The sequence below is a fragment of the Gallus gallus genome, chromosome 3 (genome assembly GCF_016699485.2).
Source record: "Gallus gallus isolate bGalGal1 chromosome 3, bGalGal1.mat.broiler.GRCg7b, whole genome shotgun sequence".
Taxonomy (NCBI): domain Eukaryota; kingdom Metazoa; phylum Chordata; class Aves; order Galliformes; family Phasianidae; genus Gallus; species Gallus gallus.
In genome coordinates this window covers 15768254-15795821 of record NC_052534.1, presented here as the reverse complement: position 1 = coordinate 15795821, position 27568 = coordinate 15768254, and the positions used below count along the sequence as shown (strand labels likewise).

Sequence of the window (27568 nt, the reverse complement as noted above, 5' to 3'; positions counted from 1 at the left end):
TCAGGACATGAAACAACAAAGGTGTTTCTATGTCCAGTTCTGCTTCCCTTCTGTTCTGTAGTCCTTGTTATTATTCATGAGTTTCAGACTGAAGGTAGCCCCACAAGCTTGGAGGACTAATTTGCTACCACTGTATTTTAGGTCTCTCTATAACATGTGAAAACACCCTTTTGTGGGCCTAATTCACCCATTTAAAATAACTCACTTGACATAATACTCTGGAGTAAATTATGTGTTCAGATGAACATCATCGCTGACACTAACTTGTGCCTGTAGCAATAGGACAAAGTAACAGTTAAACCAAAACAGGGGAGATTTGTCAGATATGAGGAAGAAATTCTTCACTGACAAGGCAGTGGGGCAGTGGGCTGCTGCCCATAGAGACTGTGGGTGCCCCATTCCTGGAGGTGCTTGAGGCCAGGTTGGATAGGGCCCTGGGCAGCCTGAGCTGGGGGAGAGGGGGGCAGCCCTGCCCACAACAGAGGGGTGGAACTAGGTGGTCTTCGAGGTCCAACCCATGTTATTCTAGGATTCTCTCATTCATGCCTGAATTTGTGCCTTGTTCTTGGGCACTGCCCTGCTACTATGTGCATCAACTGTAAGGGAAGTTAGTGACAATGGCCTTTGTTTGGTTGCAAAATCATAGTAAATCCATCTTTATTAATGACACAGTGCCAGTACATGTGAGAACAGTCGCATGCTGAAGACAAGAGCTGACTGCTTCTGCTTATCTGAGATGTTATTCTAATTATCCATATAATTCTGCTGTAGTATCTATGGTACGTTTTCTTAGTTGTGTTTCATGGGGGAATCCATGGCTGCAGTAATTCCTGGGGTTATAGTTGTGCCTTGTAATTCAGCAGTACCTTTCAGGCATTGCAGGGAACTCATTGCCCCTGATGCATATTAAATATTGCCTTTACTCCTTTTCACAAGTCACAAGTGGCATTTTCAAAAATGGCATGGAAAAATCTTTGGGCACAGCAAATGAGGAAGGCAAAGAGGCTTACACAGGTGCGTGTCAACCGAAATGACCGGTTTTCATTCTCATGCTGTTCAGCACCAGTAGTTCAGGCTTTCTCTGACATGACAGCAGTTAAGGCCGTGGAGGCATAGGGGTGCATAAGGGTGCAGGGAGACTTTGACATTTTAATTCCAACCATATTGTTCTAATTTAAGCTGGGTTTTCTGCTGAGGCCTTGGTGACCAGCATCAAGCAGTACCCAACCAGGAGACTGAAGAAAAATAGATTGTGTCAGCAGACAGGTTTCTCTGACAGGCTCTTGGTCTTCATTGCCATGGTTTCACATAAAAAGCTGCTTGTTTATAGTATATGCATTAAAAACCAAACCCTAATCCCAGCCTGGAGATTGCGGTTGTTGGGTAACTTCTGTGTTTGTAGGGTGACCACAAGACACAACATGCAAGGACTGCTCATTAGGATGATTTCCATCGGCGAAGAGAGTATGTCATATGGATCACATACAACAGAGTAGTTATGAATGCAAATACCTACAATGGAAAAAACATCAGCCAGTTATTTTTTTATTATGAGTTAGTGATCTGTGCAAATACATCATAATGCATTATATTTCTGTTGACTTTTTGCACATTTCAAGATGCTTGTGCATAGTAGAACTGGTCTGATTTCCTCCTCCCTCCTCCAAAGGTTTGTTTGAGTCAAGATTTGCCCTTGGGGCCACCCATGACACTCACCGAGGCAGCAATATTCTCCCGGTAAAAGAGCAGAGACCCAAGTCTGCTAGAGGTAGCGATGGCTTCCAACAAAGAAGCACTGAAGTAGAACAGAGCTGCTGTCTCCTGGCAGATGACATCCTAAGAAAACAAGATTACACGCAGTCATTCCCAAGGAGTGAGCATGCTGCAGAGGGGAAAGCAAAAGGAACCCACACGAGCAAACCCCAGGCTGTGATTCAGAGTGTGGTAGGAGAAAAAAAAGGGGACAATCATTACCAACGATAGATGGAACAGGTCCTGAGGTTTGCTACATCCACTTACCAAGGTGACCCAGGAGCTGCTGTTCCCATGCGCCCCGCACGTGTAGAGGAACAGGAGTACAGCGGTCAAGAGAAAGCAGAACACAGAGACAAACATCACCCAGCCCTGCAGCGAAGTATATAGGACCCTCGAGGAGGCAATGAGGATCCAGACAAGGCCCCCAAAGATCTGCAAACAAAAGTGAGAGAAAGGATGAGTGTGGGATGCCTTGCCTTCTCAGAGCCAAGCAAAAAGCCATACGTGCTTCTGGCACTAGCACTGTACGTGGCAATAGTCTGGCAAGGCCTTTGAGTTTTTCCCAGCATCTACTTGAATGTGAGTACATAGCTGAGAACGTCTGCCTCTGATCTGGGCCTCAAGAAGCCTCATTGCACCATCACTTTCTGGGGTTCACTGTTCATTGTCCCCCTCCCCACCTTAGTGTGCTCAGCAGCCTGCTTCAGGCTATTAGCGAAGGCTGGTTTTGAAAAAAAAAAAAAAAAAAGGTTTATTTTAGGGCACATCTGTTTCACACCCAGAGTGGTGGATCCCTGAAAGGAGTGGAGGCAAGCCCAGTCCACTGATGCAAGCAGCACAGACCTGTGGCCTCATGATCACCTTGTGATGAGGCAGTCATCACCTTTGAGCTGAGTGCCTATGGTGAGGGTACATGACGCTTAAGAATGTGATTCAGTGGTGGAGTTGGTAGTAGTAGGTTGATGGTTGCACTGGATGAGTCTTTTCCAAACTAAATGATGCTCATTCTATACAAGCAGTGCTGCCATGCATGCTTATGCCTGAACATCAGTTGCTCTTGGTTTTCCTGGCTAACCTCCAGAGCTAAGATCGTTCTGATCTCTGGCATACCCTCCTCAAGCCTTTGCCAGCCTCCAAGTGTCAACTCATCCCAATCATGGCATTTCCATTTCCTTGGGGGTACTTCTGCATGTCAAAAAAGAAGGTTGTGATTTATGACACTCAGAAAGCACTACATCAATCACGTCATCCTAGCTTTACAGAGGAAAATTCACTGGTGACTTCTCATTTCTCTGGGATGTGATTACTCACTTGGGTAAATGTTTGACATGATTTGATTGCTGACTTTTGTTTTTATGGTGCTGCTGTTCAGTTGACTTGTAAAAATCAGGGATGGAGCGAGAGGCTTTCAGCAAAAAATTCACAGCACGTTGGCGACTGCAGTCTGAGAAAAACTTAACTTTAAATAGCCTTTTAAAATGCAAGCAAATCTGTTTTCAATTCGCTTCAGCTTCTCCACGTAGACCCAACTGCAAGATTTTGTCCAGATATGCAGAAAACTCTTCAAATAAAATAGATGCTATGAATTAAACCCAACCTCACAGAATACAAATGAGAGTTCAACACCCAGATGTAGTCATCTGAGCTGCGGGCAGGGCCTTCTGCAGCAGCTGTAGAAATACTCGAAATTCTTCCCCCCCACACACCCTGTAGTTGCTCTGTAGGCAACCTCAGATTCTAGGATTGAGGGCTCTTCATCCTTCTCCTGACTGCTATGAATTAAGGAGCCGCCTCCTTTGTACACAGTGGAAAAAATACACCTGCACAACCCAGAGCCCTCCGCCCCACTGACTGAGGACCCAGTTCTGCTGCATTCCTCTTTCCCTGGGTGGTGCCAAGCCTTTAGGACGCACATTTCCAGACCTTCCCCAAGCCATGGGATGGAGTATTTCCTTATGGCTCATTAAACAAGTTGCCATGCCAAATCCCCTGCAGTCAGGAATTATAAGCAAACAGCTCAAGGTACAGCCAGTGCCATAAGCATGCCTGGGTGGGCGTCAGGCTCAGCACCAGAACAGCCTTGCCACTGTCAGCCCAGCCAGAACCTCCACAGGACTTTGTGTCCTCCATGCAGCTGCAGGAAACCCGGACCTTGTTCTCAGAGCCTGGGAGAGGGACCAAGTCTTCAGAGCACATCTAGGTGGGCTGAGGGAACGCCTTTCTCTGCACGGTAATGCCTGCTCTAACACAATTCCTTTTTGCTTGCCTGCTATCCCTAGGAGAAAATCAGTGCTCTAAATCCCAGGGATGTGAACTGGGTTAGGCTTTGGTCCCAGATGGCAAAATTGAACTTTGGGCATGAAATCATATGAGCTCTGTCCTACGGTATGCAGCCAAACCACTCAGTGCTGGATGAAGGTGCTCAGGCATAGGAGAAAGCCTCTTGAACTGATGTGAGAAGAGCAAATTTCATCAGCAGAGGACACAGGAAAAGGTTTCTCCTTGAAACTTTCAGTCAGTGCTCACAGCAGCAGCGTTTAATTACCTGCGCCAAATCCTTTAATATACTGATCTTCTTTCACTCACTGAGAATACAAGAAAGAGCAAGGTGCTCACTCACCCTTTACTCAGCCCTATGCCCAGCTCCAGTGCTTCACCTCCAGCCCAGGAAAACTGTAGCTTCAGCAGCTGAAGCTTTTTGCTGATGCAGTCACCTCCCTGCTTTAAGAAAGCATTTTATCCTTTGCATGCACCTGTTGCTAAAAATCACCTACCAATTGGCTCAATTTGACTATCTACCTTAAAACCACTAGCAACCCCTGCAAATCTGTTATGCAACAAATTACGAATGGTTTTTAGAGGTGCCACAACCACCCCGTCCCCCTCCACAGACTGAAGGGAGTTACAGAACCCCAAGTTCAGGCTTGTGGCTTTCTTTAAGGGAGAGCTGGGGGCTGCCTCCAGATGCTTACAGCTCAGGGACTTGTCTCGGCCCCTGGACCACATGCTGTCTGCTGAGAGTCATCCCTGGACACCCACAGCACCAAGTGTGCTGGGGGGACCTGTGAGCAGCATCTACCCTCCCCTGGGAAAAGCTGGCACTCACCATTTCAGGGATGAAGAGAACATCTGGAAAAGTTGTGAAGACGGCCAGGCCGCTGGGTAAAGAGGTGCTGGAAGTTGACGAGGACATTGTGAAGCTCTCTCGCATTGACAGTTGGCCTCTCTGAAGGCAGCTGCCAAATACAGCCTCCTTCCCTCCCTATCTCTCTTCCTCCTTCCCTCCCCTCCTTCCTGCTCTTCCCTCCCTCTTTCCTACTGGCTGGCAAAGACAGCTTTGAGAGCCACAGCTGTGGCCAGAACCTGTGACCAAGTATAGCTCTGTGACTGGTGGGGACCCACAGGAGGTTTTCAAGAGTTGTGAGCAGCCCTGGGGCGTTTCAGTCACAAGCAGGGACACACCATGCAGGGCACGTCCTTGGGCGGTGGTGGGTGGCACTGGTTTACATCCAAGGCGAACAAAGATGATCTGTGCCCATCCTGCTGGCAGCATCTCTCATCCCCTCTGTTTGCACACCACTTAGCTTGTCCCCCACCCACATGAGCTGGCCACAGAAAGCACAATGGTAGGTGGCAGAGCAAGCCGAGGCGTACCAGCTACCGGCTCAGGGCTGGGAGATGTCCCATGGAGGGGCTGTGCATCCTGGGACGGTCAGGGGCAGTTGTAGGGCCACCATCTGTGTCGTCTCAGGAGATTGGATAGGCCAAGGTAATGAAAATGGACTAAATTAATGAGATATACCAAAACACTTGGCTTCCTCTGCTCTACTTTTTTAGCCTGGAGTTTATGGGAGTGAGTCATTTCCTCTTTCCTTTATATGGAACGTTTACTTCTTATTACCACACTCAACGCATGCCCAGCAAAATCACCACATTGGAGACATAAAGCATCAATAAATGGAAGAGAACAATGTGACCATTACTGCCATCCGCTGCCACAAACCAGCAACCCGTAAAAGAAATGCACATTACATTCTGAATTCACATTCAGCTTGTGAATGGTGCTTATACTGTGGCAGCTGCTCCCAGTCACAGGGCTTTGGTGTGTGGGTCTAGAACAGGAGGTAGGACTGATTGCCTCTGAGAACATGCTGGATCTGGTCTGGCCCAAGAAGCCCCAACCAACCTCCTCGCGGTGGCAGTGGAGGACACATTCAGTTGTCCGCACTTTGTGACAGCAGCAACAGCAACTGCTGCCTAGACCTGGGGCAAGACAGGTATCCTGAGCAGCCCTCAGCATGGTGGTGAGGCTGCAGGAGGTGTAATTGTGGTGTCTGTGAGTTGGTTGCAGATCTTTTGAATCACAGAATGATCTAGGATGAAAGAGCCTTCACGATCATCAAGTGCAATTGTCACCTTGACCTACTGAGTCCCATCATCAAACCATATCCCTAAGGGCCACAAGGGACACCACCTCCCTTGGCAGCCTTTTCCAGTTCTCCATGTAGAAATTCTTGATATCCAATCTACACCTTCCCTGGCACAACTTGAGGCCATTGCCTCACATCCTACCGCTTGTCACCTGTGAAAAGAGACTGACATGCTCCACACTGCAACGTCCTTTCAGGAACTTAGAGAGAGTGATGGGATCTCCTCCAGACTCAACAGCTGCAGTTCACTCAGCCATTTCTCAAATGCTTTGTCTTCCAGACCCTTCACCAGCTGTGTTGCTCTTCTGTGTACAACTTAGGCAACTCAATACTCTGGTTGCTCTTGAAGCAGGTTGGTAGTCAGGTGGGAATGGCAAGAGCTCAGCGTGGATGGAGTAAATACCTGTCCTGAACAACAGGACACAGATTTGGGGGAATGAGTGCAAGAAGTGCTGCCTGCCGGCCAGTGGTCACCTCTGTGTTCTAGTTTGTGCCCATAGCTTCTTGTCCTTGCACTGGGCACTACTGAAAAGTGCCTGGCTCTGTCTTCACCCTCCCCTCAGGTATTTATAGGCATAAATATATATGAATGTGCAACACTGGTCCCAGGACACACCCAGGGGTGAGACTGGGGCACTGCCCTCACAACACAGCCTGAACGTGGGGCAGCTTACTGGGAAGAGCTGGCTCAGTCCAACCACCTGCCAAGTAGGAGCCTTGAAGGACTGAAAGGAGCTGCATTCCCCTGGGGATTCCTGAAGGACCCGGAAGAAGCTGACATGACAGCAGCAAAAAATCTGTGTTTCAACCAGCAGAGCCTTAGCAGGGAGGGGTGCAGGGCTTGGCACAGGGGTGGTGGCCAGGCTGAGAGCTAGCGGGGATGGATGTCAGCTGCTCCTTTGACCTGAGGCTTCCATGGCTGAGAGAAAAGTCCAGGGACTATGTCTGGGGCTGCTGTTTCTGGAGGGAATGGCTGTTCTGGGCAGTATATGGAGCTTTTCTTGAAGCTGAGCCCTGATTCAGGAGGGTCAGACACCTGGTGCTCCACCTTAACAGTGTACCCAAAGGGAGAACTGGCGGTGCTGGAACATGGTTTTCTGAGTGCTCACTACCTAAGAGAGAGAGAGAATATTAGGTAACAGAGGAAGGGTATTAGGTCTGGAAACAACAAGGAAGGAAAGTAATAGATAGAGGAATAAGTGGACAAATCTATGCTCACCAAAATATTCCCTTCTAAATTCTAGAATGGCAGGCAAGACCACATGGATTCCTCGCTGTTGGAGAGCACCAGTGAAACCCACTTGAAAGGAGTCCTGACACTAAAGACATGTCAATCTCTCACTGTGTGTATTATCACACACCAACGTCCTCAGGAAATCTCTCTCTTTTACTGTGTTTTCAAACTGAGCAAATCTAAAGCTGAATAGCTGAAAGGTGATTTTCCATGTTGTAGAATCAATCACACAAAATCTGCAGAAGATCTCAAGTGAAGTAGTCTAAAGGAAATGAACTCTTACACTGTCTTCAGCTGACTTTACCTAAAAAGGCACAAAAAATCTCCCCCCAAAACAACAAGGCTGATGGTATGCATGGGTGTGAAAATAATTATGTCTTCTTGAAGGTATTTTTACCACTCACTCAGGAATGACATCAAGTCACGATGACTCTTTCCAGTCTCCTACTGCTACAGCCAGCTTTGTCGTGCTTTATTGCACAACCAGCCAGCTCTGTGGGTCTGCACAGTTAACGTTCCAGCAGTTGCTTTTGTTTTATTTACACAGAGCAAATCCATGTAGAGTTTGGCATTTTAAGAAAGGATAGATATGAGATTATCACTCAGAAATTACCAGCTTCTTTCTCTGTCAAGACAGTCAAGTCTCCTTGACTGAGGCCACCCACATAGCCATAGGTGGTATTAGATGGGGTTAAATGGGGTTAGCTGGGGTTGCACACTGAGTCCTTGGCTTCCAACCTCATGTTCCCTTACTTGACCTCTGATAAATCTCCTGAATGTAGAGGCAGTGCTGCTGCAAGCTTCTCCTTAGCTGGGCATTCCATAGCATGACGAAAAGCAGAAGAAATCTCAGTGAACTTTGATACCTTCCTCCAATAATGACTAGATAAAGTCAAACTGGGCCAATCCAACTGCAGGCATACAAGAAAAGGTTTAGAACAGTCCCACTAAGGTTTACACATTTCCCCCAGACTTCCTGCAGAAGAGGATGCTAGGCTTCGTGTTTCATTTGTTCAGTAGTCAGTGAGTCCACAAGCAAAACTTTTATGTCACAAATAGCAGAGTGGAAGTTCTTGTAAACCCACAAGATGGCAGAAGAAACTCAGAAATTTACCATCAGCTGGAAGGGCTTGCAAGCTTTTGAGTTCTCCTTCAACATGCCATTGATTTGTGAGAAGTTAAATTAAACCATATTTTTTCATAAAATAGAAGAAGCCTGGTAAAGGTATGTCAGCAAGTGTTTATAGATTTCCTAGGAGCAGTGGGATGCTAAGCCAGCGCCCTGGCAGCACTAACAGACCCATGTGAGTTATAATTCATGTGGGAACAAGAAGCATACAACTGTATTCCTGTGATGGCATGGTAACCATTCATGGGTCAAAACCTCCACACTTCAATGGCCAAAGGATCTCCAGCCCTAACCTGCCACGGCCACCTGCATTTCAGCCTGGACGAAGCTTGCTGCCTGCAGAGATGCCAACCAGGCAGTGTGACGGGGACATCTGTCCTTCAGTCCTGAAGTAGAAGCCAACAATTTCTCATTATGCAGTCCTGCAAAAAGTGTGTCTGCAAGATGTAACGTTAAAATCTTTACACTCAAAAGGTTTTAACTGCTTGCCATTGAGTCTGCATAGTCTGAATCTATGAACATGATTGAGAGGCTCCACAGCACGTTATTTATTCCTGCTCTGTCAAGCCTTCCCTTTCAAGTTTTCTCCTCCAAGCTTTTTTTATAGGGCTGAAGCCCCTGGCAGGCACTAGGTGCTACTTTATACATTGCTTCAATCTCCTAACTTAAAGTACATTTTAAAAATATGAACGTTACAATAATGACTTTTTTTCCTATGCTGCATCTGGAATATATGCATGTATTTTCTCTGATCTCATCTGCTACTTCAGTGGATATACTTCTGTATCTGATTTGTACTGAGTAGGATTAATTTTTATCCTTAGACTTTACAGAGACAGATAATAGTATGGCCTCTAGTTCTCTTGGCCTCTGTCACTCAAAGACTCAACACCTCCCATAGGTGTCTAAACATACAGGCCTCCAGGGCTACCTTTGTACCTGAATGCCTCTAGGACTCAGCCTCCCTTTGGGCCTGAAAGCTGCTAGGCATGTATGCCTCTAGATTGGCCTCTTGGCCTTCCCCTAGGCCTGTATGCTGCCCTCTAGGCCATTCATCCTCTTGGACTCCAGGCCTCCCTCTGGATTTCAAGTCTTCTAGGCTATCCTCTAAGTCTCTAGGCCTTCAGGCATCCTTTTGGGCCTCAGGACATCTAGGCCAACATGTTAGCCTATTGGCTGCTCACAGTCTAGGTGAGGTGGCATCTTACCCTCAAGGATGACCATTATCAAGGCGTCCTGGTAGGCCACAAGGACTCTAAGCCTCCCTCCAGGCCTCTTGATATCCAGTCTTCCCTTTTGGGCCTCAAGGCCTCTAGACCTCAGGGCCCCCCTTGACCTCTTGACCTCTAAATCTCCCTCTAGGCCTCAAGGCCTCTTGGCCCCACAGCCAGCCTGTAGCTCCATAGATGTCTTTGCCTCTAGACACCTCTCTTGGCCAATAACTCTCTTGACCTCCAAGCCTGCCTTTGGATCTCAAGGTCTGTAGACATCTTGGCCAGCTTCTTGTTTTCCCTCTTGGTCTCTTGGCCCCAGTGCCTCAAGGCCTCCAGGCCAACCTCTAGTTCAGGCATGTCCAGCTCCAACCCACAGCCATGCTTTCTATTTTAATAAGGAATATAGGTTTCAAGATTGCTGAAAAGATGATCAATTTTTTGGTGTATTTGTGACTCCATTTTCAGTTGACATAAATACATTAGCTCTGAATTTTCAAATGTAATGTACAGACTTGCAAGCAGATAGTCAACTCAATTTTTCATCATGTCTCTCTACCAGACCTCTGTAAGCCCTCTCTTGCCACAAATATCCCTCCCTTCACAGTCACACCTTATCCATGCCATCACTTTTTGGCAGTACGTACATCTGTGAACAACTGTTTTCAAGGACAAAGCACAGGAGGAGTAAAATTTCATCCAAAATCTCTGACAAACACCTGAGAGCTCACTACAAATTGCAACCACCGCCATCAAACCTGACTGATGTGTTAGTGTCACAAAAACAAGGTCAAACATCCCACTGGTTCCGTGGTTTTATTACTCCTTTTCAATGTTTTAATTAAAACAAAACAAAAAAAAAAACTTTACATATATTAAGTATATTATTTATTTTATACATGGCTCAAAACAATTCATCTTCATTCAGTGTGGCTCATACAAGCCTAAAGGTTGGACACCCATACTTTAATCCTATAGCAGATATAGGCTCTGATTCATGCCTATCTGTATCCTGCTTCTACAGTGCTTCCAAGCTTTGCTGCTTCAGCAACTGAAAAGTAGAGCTTTCCACACTGCATTTCAAAGCTGCTGCCTGTCAGCAGCACATCTGTGTAAATGCACTGTTTTCACATGCACACTTAAGTTCTTTTTCAAACATCCAAGTAGCAAAATAAAAATTATCACTGGAAACTGCTGACAAACAGGAAAAAAACACCTTGAAATCAGGAAAGCATAAAGAGTTCCCTCTGTATTGACCATTTACTACACTGATTTCAGCACAGTACAAGTGAATAGTACAGGCACATTTCAAAAAGGTGTGTTTTTCTCATAGAGATCATAGATGTCCTACAGAGCGCTGGTTCTCCTTCAATGATGATCAAGTTTTACAGGAAGTTGACAACAGATGCTGTACAGTCAAGGCTTAGTCCTTAGAAACTGCACTATGCACTGTAAAAAAAAGAGCTTGCAATGGATGGGATTTGGCAGGGAAGGAGCTGATCTTCCGACAACCTCCCAAGAGACTCAGGAAGCCAAAACCAGACCCCTTCAACAGATTCTCCTATGTCGGGCTTCCAAAACCCCACATCCCCAAAAGTCACCTTCAAGGAGCTTTAGTACTGCAGTCTATTGAGTGAGTCAATGTAATGAAAGGTGGCTCCCAATGCCCAGCTTGTCTCAACATTGTTGATTTTCCGGGCAAGCTGGAAAAAAAAAAAAAATTAAATACAGTTTTCTGTGAGAAGAAAAATGCAGTGCTGAAGGTTATCACAACTGGTTATCACCATTATAGTGATAGTCACTCCACCCTAATCATAAAGTGTGTGTTGTAGCAAGAAGGGAAATTGGGCACTGAACTACTGGCATGATGACTAATGCCTCGGCCATCTTCTGCCCACTCTCAGCAATCTGTTTTTGTGCACTACCTTAAAGACTTGGGTCTTTGGGAAGCCCAGTTCTTGCAGAAGGAAGGTGATGTATGTGAGGTCCATGCAGAGGAAAGGGCTACTTCCAGGGCTGATTTCCATGGTCTTGCATACTAAATAAAAAGAAAGAGGTGTCAGAATGTTCCTAGTGAGCTCAGGCCTAGCTTCAGCCCAGCTCTGAAAAACGTCAAACAAATCCTTAGACCATTTCTTGTAACTTGTGTTCCACACCTATGAAACCTATTAAAATAGCATTCAAATGATATGCTTGCATTAGTAGATGCCCAGGAGCTTTGGCACACAAGAAGGAGGAGTAAGGAATTGCCTCTCTTACCCAAAGACAGCTAAGTTTCCTGTATTTCCCAGGGCAAGTAGAAAAACAGGCCTCCAACTGTTCTCATATTTACTGTAAAACTTTAAAATATCAACAGTTTCAAGTGTGCCTTTTTTTCTGCTTTGTGCTGAAAAAAAGTTGTCAGCAGCTTGGAAAAACAAGGATTGTGAAAACTCTCCACCCTATCCCAATAAAACTTGAATGCTGAGCAGTTCGTTTTTTTCCCATTAGAAGGTTCCTCAAGCGTATGCATTCAACAGCTGATGAAAAAAATAACAAAGAAACCTAAAATAAAAAGCAGTTCCTTTTTCAGGATGGATCACACAAAAAGTAGTTCAGAAGTCAGAACTGCAACAATTGCTCAGTCACTCATAAAGTTTACCAAAAAGTCCCAACCCAGATTGATCAAAGCCTGTGTCTATAGCATTAAAAAAGGAATGATTACGTTTGTAAATCTGAGGAGGCAGTTCTCTCTACAGCCAATGAAGCAAAAGAGGCTATGAATCAGCTTCCCCGTTTCCAACTAGCAATCAAACACATGAACAAATCATGAGAAAAAAGAAAAAATACACAAGATCAGAACAGGTTATTTGCACGCACTGTTCACTGGCAAGTTTACTAGTAATTCTCAAGAGAGCTTGTAAATGTGGTACAGGAAAACTCGAGATTTTCAGAAACAAGCAGAAATAAGCACAGATGCTCCAAAGAGAGGTGCTCAGTATTTACTTTAAAAAAAAAGAGGCTTCTTAGCATTTCACACATTTGTCATGTAGGTAGGAATTTGCACACAATTACAAATTCCCGTTTGTGTCTTTCACTTACCATATTTAGCTGCAACTTCAAAATCGTTGACAGTTAAGCTTCCTCCCTTTTCTTTATCTAAAAGAAAAAAAATCATAGTACAGTTTGTGTGCTTTGTGTAAAGGCAATAGACGGTTCAAGTTGTAAAAGAAGGTCCTAAAAGTTGTTTGGAAGTAAGCCTGAAATCGATGACAAAACTCACAGTTGCTTTAAAGGTATAAGAACCTTTATTAACGATTTTTAGATTGAAAACCTCATTTTATGAAGAATTTAGTTTCCTAAAACTAGTTTCCTATAGAAACATAATGTAAAGACTTTCTCACATTTCCCCATGTCTTTGCTACCCTGTCCTGTGATGCTTGAACACCGTTAACACCTTTGGCCAGATCTAACATATTAAATCTGAAATTATTCATGAAACAAAGTGTGTGAGGAGGGGGTAAGTTTGTCCATACTAGTCAGAGGTCCTATGTCACATCCCCAGTCCCTTCTATAAAGAAATGCAATAGCATTCAATATCCACTTGAGATCAATGTACTGCAGTACCCATGACAGCTTAGGACAGCATTATAATGTGTATCATTGCTACCATTTGTTTCAGAACCTGTCATTTTAAAGTAAATGAAATGAAAACAGACATACCTATGAGACCAACCTCTGCTGCACAGTCATAGTAGTAGGAGAAAGCATAAAAATCCAAGTCCTTCACTTCCTCAGCTTTATGCACTTTCTTGTAGAGCATCTTTGCCACTTTGTTAGAACAAGACTCATACAGAGGCTCACCTAAAAGAATGCAAAGACACACGGGATATTATAGGTAGGTTAAACAAACACAATTGCTGTAGGAACTACAAGGACACAGGCTCTCTTTTGCACAGTAGCACTTCTCAAACTGAAACAACATACCTTCATCTGACCATACTCTGACCATCCTCAGGTTGGGACGATATATGTGACACATCAGGGATGAACAACACAATTTGAGGCAAATGGATATTAAAAGAGAGTGCTCAGCTCCAACTGCATTACTACTAACAGCTTTACTGACTGGACAGACACACCACAGCATGAGAGGCAACATCTGTAGAATCTCTTTAACAGCATATCAAGAAAGTTGGACAGAAGAGTACAAACAGATAATTTTCAAGAAGCTGAAGGTATATAATTTACTTTACTACTAGCTGGCTTAGACAGGAAGAGAGAGTGATAAAGCACTATACCTGCCTTCTGTCCTTTAATTTTGTACACTATCTCAGCATGCTGCCACTCAGATTTGAAGCCAGGTGGTAAACAAGGGCTGATCAGTTCCTCACCTTCTCCTACTGCGAAGTAAAATAATGGCACGTTAGAGAAAAACACAAGGAGGTCATTTTAGCACCCTCATCCCCAGCCCTGCTCCTTTCTGTACCACATGCTCAGTAATGCATCTCTAAGCACCAGGCGTGGCTTGAGGGCCACACAACCCCTCAGGTTGGCAAGAATCCATGTCTTCTGGGATCTAGAAGTGTCACCATCTGTGTTTGTCTCAAATACAATCAGCCATGGTGACAGGAATTTGCATACCACTCAGGCACCTTCACTTCAGTGGGAAGGGGACAGATGACCTCTTTCCCTACAACACAGCAGTGCACTCTCTGCCCAGAGCCAAGACTTGAGCACCTATAACTTACAGGGTTTTCCTTCAACTCCTCCTAAAATGGCGAGCCTTGCTGACATCAGCCCAAGTCCCAGGTAACTGCAAAGGGAAGAAAAGCCTCTGTGAACAACAAACATCCTTCCTCTGATACTCCAGTGACAGCTTGGCTGGGACATGCCTGTTTCCTCTATGTGGTCCCAGCAAAACAGCTCAAGTCAGTAGCTAATGTCCATAAGGGGAATAGTGTGACAGCCCACTGTCATATTATCCTTACCCAGAAGGATAAACTGTCCTTGTAAAAGCACAGTGAATAGCTGTCAACTATAATCTGTCTCTTGAAAGACTGGGAATGCTTCAGGCATTCTTCTAACCTTTCTCCTACCCTCCTCAAAATCAGCACAACCTCTAGCATGTAGCATTGACTTTTTCTAAGCCCCAACACATCCCACAGCAAACAGAGGTGGGAAGGAGCTGCTTCCTTCTGCCCGAAACAACAGGCACACAGGTAGTTTCAAAGCAAGGGGCAGAGCTAGAGCCCCTCACTTTCTCAGCCATCAGACTGCCTGCCTGCCGGATGATCTGCACAACTCCCTCCCTACCCCAAGAGCTTGTGTGGATGGTGACTCGACTCAGGTTTCTCCACTTCTCAGAACTCATCTGAACTCCAGCAAAATGCCTGGGTCTCACTGGCTTCACAGAAAGTAACCTATTTTTACAGTATGGTTTCTTTACCACAACTGACCTGTAGGAATACAGCTTGTATGTGCTGTTGAACATCTGAAATGAAGTTGTATGGCCAGCTGGTGATGTCTGGAGAGTTGCCTGAGGGAGAAAAAGATGTCATGGTAAGGTTACTGCCAGCAATGACAAACATCAGCAACACAACCTTCCAAACCTTTCAACCTTCCAAATGTAGAACAATCCTAGCATGGCTCAGAGACAAAGGATGACTTCTCAAGTATTTTCATTTGACCACTGACACATAAGATGATCAAAAAACCCAGAGCTAAAATATGGACTTCACATGAGAGTAAAAACTGATCACATTTATATCCACTCCAAAATGGTCTATGAAAGAATTATTTTAATTAGAAAGGAATCCTTATCCCAGTTCTTAACTGCTTTTGTCAAGTTGATACAGAAACTGCCTCTTCACATGATCTCTACTAGGTAAAACTACAGCAAATAATAAGAAAACTGGACACGCATTAACTTCCTTCTCCAGTGAATTCAGCTGCAAACCGCCACAAGCTGGAGGAAAAGCTCATCACTGTGCTTGCTAAGGAACAGAGTGAGGACTCGCCTGCGGTCTGAGGAAATGAAAGGATAATTGTCTAAAGCACTGTGCAGCCTCTTCTCCAAGTGCACCACATTAACAGGGAGCAAAGCACAGGCTGCTCATGCCTAGCTGCTCGTATCTTATCATCTCCTCTGAGTCCTGAATTTCCACATTCCGGACTCTTCGCATCCCAGCACTCTGCTGTGAAAGCACAGCGCCTCCATCAGCCCAGGTTGGTGCATTTGGATACAGCATCCTTATCCTCTGCTCCTGCACAGCTTTACTACAAACTCTGCTCAGGCCAGGACCTCACTACTCTTTATCCACAAGTCTTCCTACTCACAGAACACCTATAATAGTGCCACCACAGGAAGCTGAAACGACAAACATCAGCATGTATTTCTAACTGCATAATGGGAGTTGCTCCTTAGAAAGCATTTGCTGCATTTATTTGGAAAACAGTGAACTCAGGAAAGCTAGAAACAAGGAGAGAGAAGGCATCTTATATTCTTAAAACACAATATAAGCAAAATGTTGGGCTTGGATTCATTAACAGCATTCCCTTTGAGGTCTTCACTATACCCAGAGCAAACTGAGAGTCAAGGATTAACACTCTCAGGATGATGCATGTCCAAGCAACCCTGGCAGATTCACTGCATGCACCAGCCCACGGAGTCGGAGCAAGACAACCAACAGAGTTGTGAATGACTCCATTATGGACTGTAACAAGGTGTATGTGACCAACTGATAAGGGTTCTGTCAGAAGCAAGGCTTCATGTCACACCCTTGGCCTGTTTCTAAACCTGAGCAGTTACTGATTTCTGCACCAACATTTCTGTACAGTGTTCACATTACCTCAGTGCGTGGGAGGAAGGTGATCTGCGTGGATCCACCACCCAAATCCAGCATTCCTACACTTCTCTTCTGCGTATCATCTAAGCTACCTAAAATGTGTGACAGAACAGAGAAAGCCACAGTGGACGCAGTGAGAATGAGGCAAGGAATAAAACCAGAAGTACAGCTGTAAAGCAAAATGACAATCTAACTTCATCGGTCAGCACTAGATTGTAACACTGACTGCTGGTCATTTACCTGTGCTTTATGAGGGTGACATGAAAATCTTCCAAGTGGCAGAGTTTGTGTTATTTCTCTCATAGCTGTTCAAGCCTTAATTACAGCAGCTTTAGTTACTGGAATCCAAAACATTTTTCAGTGGATGCAAGGGCCCTTTTGCAAACTTTACTTTCATAACCACTTTGAAATGCAAAAGAAAGCAGTTCTTCCTGGCCATCTCTCTCTGGTCTCACAGCAGTATTTTGTAGCTTCATAAGGCCAAGGGGGTGACAGAATGAAGAGCTGGCCTGACAGACTGGGCTCCCTTGGAATTCTTCTTGCCGCTAGCCCATACTTCTCCCTGAAATCCAGCTCTTCTCAGATCAATCCTTCAAACACACCTTCCCAACAACCTCAGTGTGTGCCAAGTACCGGACTATGCCTCATGAGAGATAATGTTTGAAGATCATTAACCTTTCTGATACTTCCTGCGAGCAAAAAAGATTTACAGCACTTGTCGTAAGGCTCTGCACACTGTGATGAGCAGAGTGCTTGGAAGGCAGACTGGTTTGCTTACTGCCAGAGGAGACTTCACCTTAGATTTTCTACAGCCATCCTTTCCTAGGCAGTAAACACTGACTTCTATATTATAAATCTGTAAGAAGGTACAACAGCACTACTTTCACACTGTGCAACTGTCAAGCAGTTCCAGAAAATAACTAAAAAACACAGAGCTAGTGGGAGACTATAAAAAGAAATTAAATGCTATTACCTTATAGGAAACTCAAAGAAAAGACTACATGAATATCAAGGAAAAGGGATTAAATTCCTCAATCCTAATAACTTAAGTGGTCCAGGCCAAAAACAACTGATGACTTAATCCTAGATCCTTCTTCCTCCCCTGCCAATGAATGAACAAATACCATACGGGGCAGAAGACAGTATACATTTCACAGCATCAGGCATATTTGCATAGACATGCTCACGTAAACATACCTGTTAAAAAGTTTATTGTGATCCAGGCTGAAATACCTAACAAGGAAGAGATTCAGAAGGTGGCACTGTTAGATCACATAGCTTTATTTTATCCAACAGTAACAATTAAGACGAGCCATACAACAAGGTGTTCCTCCTTTAGTATCCTTCTAGTTGGAGGTATTTTAAAGTTTTCTCACACGCTTTCACTGCACCATCTAAAGAAAACCATAGCAAATCACAGATGGTCATCTAAGCACAGAAAGAGACACCAGAGACTAGCAGTCACAAGCTCCTTTGTCCCTCTTTCACAAATGGACAATTCCTAATACAAAGTTTCCAAACAATGTCTAGCTGAGAGCTAAGCAGGAAGGACCTCCAAGAGGAGCAAAGAGAATTGGCTCTGCTGAGCTACCCTGACCCAGCTCGCCCCAAAGCCCCTGCTTCCACAACTGTCAATGTCTGTCAAAAGCCAAAATTAGATGCCTGGAACAAACAGAATGACCTTTTATACCAGAGCTTATGTGGTGCTAGGAGGAGAGGCCCTGTATATGAAATGCCTAGAGAACATGGTACCTCACTGGTCAAAAACTTCAGTGTGAAGTCCCAAAGGCTCTCTTACAGTGGCTTCAGTCCTTAGCTACGTAATAAGGAACTGACCTACACTCACATTGTTCATTTTCTAGGGAAATACCCATTGGCGAGCTTTCATTTGATTTTCCTTTTGAATGTTAAGAATTTTCATCTTTTCAGTGTTTCAGTTTGTCCTGTTTTCCTCAAAGCACTTTCGCAAACCACATTGTTTCGTCCTTTTATTGTTTTATAAATCTTTCCTCTATAAATTAGGTGAATTAATGGCCTTTACACTCACAAGTTAAAAAATTAATCCATTTGGTTAAAACAAAGGCACGCTGAGGAACAAGTTCTTGTTCAACCCTGGCTAAATGAACTGTTAGAACCAGGAACTTAAAATGAAGACTTTCTTCCATTAAACAGTAAAAAAGAAACTCACAAACAGTCCCAATCAGCAGCTACTTTGAAGTTTTGTTTCTAAGAAGATTAAAAACACTTCAACACTCAGTTACCCAGAATTTAGAAATTCTCCTCTGAATCGCTTCAAGTGAAGACTGATTCTGGGTTCTGTCCTCAGCTCTTTTTTGATGAACATCGGTGTACTTCAATAGTTATTTTCTCTATATAACTTTTTTTTTTTTTGGAGGGATTGAATTTACAATCACATTTATTAGATCAGCTGTAATCAAATACTTTCAGCAAGCTCAGATGAGCATTATCCAAAGCAGGGTGTGCTGAAGCAGTTGTTGAAGACCATCTCAACAAGCAGCTATACAGAAAACCTTCCTGAAGTGCCTCCTGCTGATCCCACAGGAACTGCCTGGCACTCAGACCTTTGAAAATCAGGACAGAATTCAGGACTTCACCTTGGAAAACATAGCACAACATCTCTTTGGCAAGCACGGCCTAAGGCCGTATAAAAACCTATCAAACCTGCTACTTACAGGTTCCTACTGCACTCAGTGAGGTCCTGCCACAGTGCAGTAGGAATCTCAAGAACTGCAGAAAAGTTCCTCAGAAGTAAACCTACCTTCATCAGTTCCATTCATTATCGACACACAGTTGTCCCTCACGAAGAAGGGGGAAGCCTGAAAAATCTCCTTCACCTGTAGTTCAAATAAAAGCTACACTCAGAGAAACCTTTTTCTTTCCGTTTGAAAGGAAGGGTATTTATTTAAACTCCGGTTTTACACAACTGTTCCTTTTCTTGGGCCAGATCCCTTAAGTTCAAGAGCTCAGTAAGCATCAGGCTGTGCTAAGCTATAGAAAATCAGTGATTTACATGCATTTACATATTACTCATACAATTACTTGATCTGAACCCATCTGAGATCAGATGGCTGTGCAGCAGTTTCAGGGTAAAATGACAGGAATGACTCACGTACGTAAGGATAAAGGAGCATGTACTTTACACGGAAAGGAACAAAGTTTGTCACGGAATTTCTGGAAAGGAAACTGAAAGATAAGAAACAGTACCTTATCCAGCAATTTCTGAGCCTTTTCTCCTGGCAGCAATCGCAGGCCAGCTGTAGCTTTCAGGACCAGAGGAGTAAACTTCCACAGTTCCATAGGAACTTCCTTCTTCGCCACCTCCAGGAGCTCTCTTATTCCTTGTCCACTCTATGAGCAGAGAAAGAACCCCCAAAAAAAGCATCTTAGAAACTCTTAAGATTTGACCTTCTTGGAAGGGCAAAAGGGTGATCAGAGGAATCTAAGTGTGCAACAGGGAGAAGTAAAGATCAGAAGGAGCCAGAGGCAGGCAATTCATAGTGTAAGAACTGGGGTGTATGTTTCTCCAGCAGCAGGTCAAAACCAAAAAGAATCACTCTCAAACAGTGCCACTGCCAAACAGTACCAGAGGTTTGGCCATAAAAGGTCTCAAAACTGATATGATAAACCCTTGGGCAAAAAAGCCCTTTGGAGCTAATAGAACACTATGAGCTGTGTGCATGTCTGGCTCAGCAAGTCTCCACATCCCTGTGAGCCAGAAGGTGAGGGAGGCAGTGACTTGATACCTGGCCTGTTAGGTTTTTTTTTTTACTCTTTCCCTGAGAATCCACTTCTGGTCCCTTTTGGAGATGGCTCAGCTCCAATGCAACCTCGCTCTTTTGTCATATTCTTAAGCACACAGAAAATCTTAAGGCGGAGATAAGAAAAGCGTCTGCTCTTCTTAGCTGATAGAAGCAAGCAGAACAAGATGCGTTTGGTTCCTTGATCCTCTGACAGCTGACCAATTTTTACTGTGGGTTTGTATCACTTGGAGACTGATCTGAGACAGTTCAGCAGAGATGATCTGCAGGGCATATCGAGAACAGGAGGCTTTAGGGCACGTGAATAACAGAAACAAAAATACCTTTTCGACATCATCAGCGTATGCAGACAGACCTGGCTTCAGCGCCTTAAACGTCTCATGGGTTAACCTGGGAGTCTCTGTTCAAAAGCAGTATTCCAAAATATAAGTACCGATACAAATCATTTTGGATACACAAAAAGAAAACCACTGTACAAATTATATCATGAGGCACTAATAAGGGTCTACTGAAGCCTCTGCCTAATGAACTGTCAAAGGCCACCAAACCTGTTAAACACAGCCCCTGCTGTGGAATTAGCTCTCTACAGAGCCATTTGTTAAAGCTGATTGTGCTGTGTGCACCATACACGTATTTTTTTGCACACATCAGACACATCATAGAATTGCTCAGGTTGGAAAAGACCTTAAAGATCATCAACCTCAAGCACAACCTAACCATACTACCCTAACAACTCCCCACTAAATCATGTCCCTGAGCACCACGTGCAAATGGTTTTTAAACACATTCAGGGATGGTGACTCACCCACCTCCCTGGGGAGCCTGTGGGTATAAGTTCTCTCTAATCCCTTACCCCGGTTATGTGCAGCCTTCCAAACTACACAGGTAACAAGGGGCACACGTTTCAGCACGCTCTGCTCTGGCTAAATTTGACTCTAACAAAAGTCAGTGGAAGTCTTACCACCATTTTCAATGGCAGCAGAGAGCCAGACCTAAGCATTTTGGAAACCTGCAGGATAGACAATTACACGAACGTACAGGCAAGGCAGCACAGGCCCCTCCTGGTGGCTCTAGAGAGAGCTGAAGCACATTTGTGCAAGTACTCCCTAGAAAAGAACCATCAATAAGCCGCACCACGATTTACAGAAGAATCTGCATACCGCTCCGTGTGCAATGCATACCTTTTGGCTGCTGTGTGAATTTAAAAATATGGATGCGAGTTCCTGTGCTTCCCGCATCAAACATGATGCCATAAAACACCGAGGGATCTGCGGCCAGCGCCTGACGGCTCAGTTTGTCTCCAGTGCTTTCAGCAATTCCTTCTGTCGCTCCCACAAGCGGTTTGGAATCCAAGTGCCACTTTATGTATGCGACATAAAACGCTATGCACGCCAAAATCCCAAACGCAAAGAACCGCTTTGATATCTTCATGGCTTCCATTTATCAGATGTTTTGTTTCCTGCTGTTTCTGAATGCTTTATTTCCTCTGTTTCACACAGCATAGGTGGTTTCCCCATCACTCCTACATCCAACAGAAAAGAAAGATGTGTTTTACTTTCTAAACTGGAAGAAAGTATTCTAAAAAGTAAGAGCTAAGAGCATGATGATTATCTGATGAGAGACTCATGGGAGGAAACTTCACTTGAGCATTAGTTAAATACTTAACTATCAGTGGTTAGATATGTTCATAGCACCATAGAGTTGTTTGAGTTGGAAGGAACTCAAAGCCATCTAGTCCAACCCTCTGCAAGGAACAGGGACACCTACAGCTCCATCAGGTGCTCAGAGCCCTGTCCAACCTGACCTTCAGTGTCTCCAGGAATGGGGTTTCTACCACATCTCTGGGCAGCCTGTGCCAGTGCCTCATCTCTCTCATTTAAGAAACATCTTCCTTGTGTTCAGTCTAAATCTCCCCTCTTTTAGTTTGAAACCATTTCCTCTTGTCCTATCAAAACACACCCACACCCTGCTAAACACTCTGTCCCCTTCTTTCTTATGTCCCTCCTCTTTAGATACTGAAAGGCTGCTTTCAGGTCTCCCCAGAGCCTTCGTTTCTCCACGCTGAACAGCCCCAGCTCTCTCAGCCTGTCCTCAGAGGGGAGGTGCTGCATCCCCTGGATCATTTCCTCCTAGTTGGCCATGACTGTCATAGAAAGCAAATATCCACTGCAACAGAGCGTGGAAAAAAAGCTTTACACACAGTGACAGACTACTGCTTGCATGTAAAAGGATTTATGCCTTCAGCTTCTTCAGTATCTTGAGTGAGACTGAGGTATCGGCTAAACTCTTCAGAGAGCAAATCGATCTTGACAAATCCAGGGAAACCTGCAGTTAGATGTGTAAAATGACTCTATCAGGATCATGCAGTGTCCTGCACTCATAAAGCTGCTTTTATGCTATGAACTGCTTGTAAAATTGGTTCTAGCAGCAAATCCCTCTCTCTCACGCTGCCTGTCCCAGACATGGAATGCCTCCATGGATGCCTGTAACACCGCACACTGCTTTCCCACTGGTTCAGAAAGTGTGTTTCCATTCTTCTTCACAATGTCACGGAGATCTACAGCAAATTTTAAGACATGAAATAGCGTAAATATATATTTTTCCCAATCTTAGAGGCCTACAAAAGAACCAAGAAAGGAGAATCCAGAGAAACTGGATTTCCTGCCTATAGCAGGGGGTTGGGACTAGATGACCTTAAAGGTACCTTCCAACCCAAACCATTCTATGATTCTATAAGCTTAACACCGTAACTGAGATGGGAAGGAACCTTGAGAGGCCTCTCGTCCAACCTCCTTTTCAAATCACAGGCAGCCATGGGGACCCAACAGGTAGCTGAGGGCTTTAACCCCATTGGATCCTATGCAAGGATATCCCTCCCACAGCCTCTCTGGGCAACCTGAATCGTGTGCAGTTATCTTTGTTTGTTCCTGGATGACAAAGGAGTGCCCAGGGCACTGCACAAGGGAAACTTGGGTGTGGTGGTGATGGGCTGCCGGTTGGTCACGGTGATCTTAGTGCTCTTTTCCAGCCTTAATGATTCCATGACTATGAATGTAAAAACAGCATTTAAGGAGGAAGATGGAAGGAGTTGGGCTGGTTACCAACACCAGGAAAGAAACCACAGGAGAGCACAACACAACAAATGTACGGCTGCCCACGCAGACACCCCGATGATTAAAAAGCAATCAACAGTGATTTGTGGGGAGAAAATTACATATCCTTCCTTCTTCTGACAGCGCAACGAGAAAGAGGAAGGAATCCAATTGCTGAAGTGACTTCAAGGAGGTTTTGACAGAGGCAATCTGTCGATGACGGGAATTTAGGGGATAATAGAGGGCGAGTGGGAGGAATTTAAAACTCAAGGTGATTACGGTCTACTGTCAAAAATGGACATGACAAAACGTTGTAGAAATGGAAGGAGGTGAGACTGAAGGCACAGGCACAGCAAGCAGTGGGCTGCCACGGAGGGCACCCGCAGCCCCCCAGCTGAGAGCGGTAATTACTGCACGCAGCCCAGCCTTCCCGGACTGAGAAAGGCCTCGGCAAGAGCTGCGGTGCCCGACGGCTGAAAGCAAAGCAGGAGGAGCCGGATCCGTTCCGGACACAGAGATGTGCGTGAGGGCAACGGGGAGCGGAGGAGGGACAGCGCTGAGCACGGCCCCGCTCACACCTTTCTGCCCAGCACAGGGATCAGCTCCTCCCGGGGTTGATCGGGAGGCGGAGAAGGGGACGCGGGGCTCTTAGCCTCCGGCGGAGCCCCGCGGGTCCCCGCCCGCTTCAGCCATGCAGCCCGGTAGGCCTCCGTGCGCCCGTCCCGGTCCCGCCGCCCGCGCCCGCCCCCGCGCGGTTCCCGCCGCCCGCGCCCGCCCGGCCCCGCCGCCCGCACTCACGCCGCCGCCGGCTCCGCCATGGCGACACCGCTGGCACTGCGCAGGCGCGGGCGGCTGCCGGCGGCGGGCGAGGCGCTTATCGGCCGGCCCTGCGGCGTGCCTCGGCGTGGCGTGACGCCTTGTGCTGGGTGCGGTGCCGTGAGGGGAGACCCAGAGCTGGGGCTGATGGCGGAGCCGGGCGCCTTCCAACGGTGCCCGGCGCCTGGACAAGGAGCCTATGTAAGAACGAGCTCCGTACCTGCAGGTTTTATCCGGCTGTGTTCTGGGCACAAAGCGTCAGTATGTGTCTGCCAAGAGTCCATCAGACGGCTGTTCTGTGCCTTCCTCTGGAAGTGCTCACTGTTCTGCTTGAGTAAGCTTCTAAATGGCTCTTTCACTTAAGTCACTTTGTGTTTTCCCAGCTGAAATGACACTGCTGCAGCAGCGTGCCCCTGCACCCAACCTGGGAGAAGTAGGAGTCTCACTTTGAGTGGGGATCGTAGAATCATCGAGGTTGGAAAAGGCCTCTAAGGTCATCGTGTCCAACTGCTGACCCATCCCCACCAATCCCACTAACCCACATCGCTCAGTGCCACATCTCCATGGCTCACGAACACCCCCAGGGACAGCAGCTCCGCCACTGTTCTCCTTAGCAATTCCATCTTCTGGTTTTTTTCTCATTCCTAATGGAAGGGTGCTCCTCTCATCGCATCTCCCCAACTGCAAACCACACGTATCCGTAGGATCTGCTGAGACACCCTGCCAACACCCACGTCCTCCATGTATCCCCGAGCTCCTACTGACCCTGCAGGTAGCTCTGTTGTCCCATCACTCACCTGAAGCCCAGGTGGCACCTGCTGATTCCTCTGATGCCCTCCACTATGTTTACCCATCATTTCTCCCTAACGTTTCCAGCAAGGCGAGACTTGGTGGAGGAGGTGTGGCTCCTCCAAAGCTGTACCCATCCCAGCTATGCCGTCAGACACGCCAGGCAAATGTAGAGTGGCCATTTCCCACAGAGAAAGCATAAATAAGATACTTCTCCGTCTCCTCTGGGTACCCACCAGTTTTTGGTGAACGCATAAATGTTAAACCTCTCTGAAACATTTATGTTTCTGTCGTGCGTGGCTGAAACTATTAACAGATTCAGAAGTTTTGGAGGGGCAGCAGGTGGGCAAAACAATCACATAAGCCTCCTGTCCTTAGAAGATCAGGATTAAAAACATGCCTTTGGCATATTGACGTGTTATTCCTCCGCTGTCTGCCTTGTCATTCTAGCTCTCTGTTTTTCTAATGATGCTCAAATGATTTTTGTGACTGAAGTATTATGTGTTTTGTCTTCCTGGCTTCTTTTCTTCCAAACCAGGCTATCATCTGGCAATAAACCCCAACTCTGAAGTACTCTCGAATTGGGTCAAATTTGCAATCTGTAGTCTGGATGCAATGTGGTATGATAGATGGTGTTAGTTGTTCTGAACTGGATTCATCCGCAATAAATGCTGAATGGGCTCCACCGTCCCACAGTCATATTACAGCGTGTGTCTCCCAGAAGACATCAGCGATATTTTCGGTGGTGGCTCTGGCTGTGCTACCAGAAGACACAGACAGCCCTCCGTGCTGTTTCTCCCTGCTGCTTTGTGAGCTGTGTGCAGAAATGAGCCGTAACTTGGAAAATGCTGCCTCAGCGTGGTCTTTTTGGTGCCCTACAGGATGAAGTTCTTCACAAATGTATCGTGACCTACATAATTGACCTATATTATGTGTCTATTTGTTAAATAGGTTGCACTAATTAGAAACACGAATGGGAATGGCTTAGCGGTTATTTATTTCTACAGAGGTGTGTGCCTGTTGTCCACAGAGGATCATGTCCAGACTTCCCCCCTCTGGCCCTCCTCCATATTTGACCCATGCTTGGATTATTGCAATAAATCTGGAAATGCTTCTGCTCTCAAAGAAAAAAAAACCCACCATAATATTATTTTTATTGCTCTTCTAGATGAGGAGATAGATCTACATGCATGTCGGTATGCAAGACAGCAAGCATGAGGGAAGAGACGCAGCAAAATATTGAAGTCCTTGACTTGCAGATCATGCTTTGCACTTCAGTCGCTCTATTAGGGCACACTTCTAGGGCCCAGGGCTGGCCAACAGCCTCCCAGCACCCTGCTGATCTTTGAACATTTGGTGACGAATAGGATTGTTCCAACTTGCACTTTTGCCCCGCTTGTAGGCTGGTAGGAATTGTTTGAAACCTGGGCTTATGGTTGTAATTTAGCAAGCAGTAAGCAGTACCTTTGAGTTTAATGGAATTGCACCTGCTCCCAGCAAGTATGAATTTTGCTTTGAATGTTTTAGAACAATGTCGAAAGTCCATCTGATTGGCCTCTAGGGGCAGATTTGGATCACGGCTTTTAAGCAGATGTCTGCTACTACAAACCCTACTGGTTATATCAACAGTGCTGTCAGGCAGTTGCCACTGCTGTGTCCTCATTCATTCAGACAGGGTGCGCAGAGTGTAATCTAATTAAGGAAAATTCCCCAGATTTTTTTTTTTTCATATCTCTTATCAGTGCATTTTCAACTTCTTCAGATTCATTAGGAATGCAGCCATCTGTGGGCTGTCACATAGCACTGTGCTGCATATCACTCCTTCTGTACTCTTGTTTTGAGGAAAAATTGAGCTGGATGGTGAGGAAAAAATGAAAACAAACAGCTCCCATTTTGAACACTTCATGTTTTCAGGAATTGTTCCCCGTGTCTCACGTTAAGGATGGATTTACAGACAGTTGAAAGTATACGTTCTGCCAGTGAGTATGTGAACAAAGCATGTGTTCAAAAATATCTATTAATCATTAGCTCAATGAGACATCTAGTGATACAGGTCTTTCTGACTGAACAGACAGCCTGTGCCTTGGAGTCAGTTTTGAACATTTAGAGTGAGAGGAAAGTCATTTCTGACCTTACGGGTCAACTGCACCTGCAGAAAAATGATTCCAACCACTTCTGTAAAGATTCCAAGAGCGATTATGGCATGATATATCACAAGGTTGAGAAAGTTTTTGGCAAAAATGCTTTGGTTCTGTGTATGATATTTGAATGCTAGAAACATTTACTGACCCTGCAATCAGTGCGGGGGCCCTTCAGCTGCTGGAAGGACACAGCACCCCAGAGGGACAGAGGATGGATGGCAGGTTCACGATGCAAAGGAGAAACTGCGTTGGGGTTGACCTGCCATCAGTCTGGCTGCTTATCTCCACTAGAAAGCACTTCACCTCGATCTCATCCTGATGAATAGCAAGGGTTTGAATTTACCAAGCGAAGTGGCCGGCCCCTC

General features: G+C 45.5%; 2 protein-coding genes across 3 annotated transcripts; both read right to left on the bottom strand.

The window, feature by feature from the left end:
• Nucleotides 1-627: 627 nt before the first annotated feature.
• MAL (mal, T cell differentiation protein) lies at nt 628-5138 on the bottom strand. The gene is made up of 4 exons (NM_001199391.2): nt 4862-5138; nt 2020-2187; nt 1717-1836; nt 628-1512 (listed from the first exon to the last, which is right to left on the bottom strand). Exons 1-4 carry the CDS (start codon nt 4946-4948, stop codon nt 1438-1440), a joined length of 450 nt encoding a protein of 149 aa, NP_001186320.1. The 5' UTR covers nt 4949-5138; the 3' UTR covers nt 628-1437.
• Nucleotides 5139-10561: 5423 nt separating this feature from the next.
• On the bottom strand, nt 10562-24293 carry ENTPD6 (ectonucleoside triphosphate diphosphohydrolase 6). Of its 2 annotated transcripts, XM_015283461.4 has the most exons (14): nt 24256-24293; nt 21547-21887; nt 20689-20765; nt 19812-19955; nt 19366-19441; nt 17784-17819; nt 16590-16678; nt 15198-15277; nt 14490-14554; nt 14040-14141; nt 13462-13602; nt 12841-12897; nt 11685-11797; nt 10562-11462 (listed from the first exon to the last, which is right to left on the bottom strand). In XM_015283461.4, exons 2-14 carry the CDS (start codon nt 21803-21805, stop codon nt 11373-11375), a joined length of 1329 nt encoding a protein of 442 aa, XP_015138947.1. In that variant the 5' UTR covers nt 21806-21887; nt 24256-24293; the 3' UTR covers nt 10562-11372. The 2 variants fall into 2 exon arrangements, with proteins under 2 accessions (XP_015138947.1, NP_001292163.1); NM_001305234.3 differs by lacking the exon at nt 17784-17819.
• Nucleotides 24294-27568: the final 3275 nt, after the last annotated feature.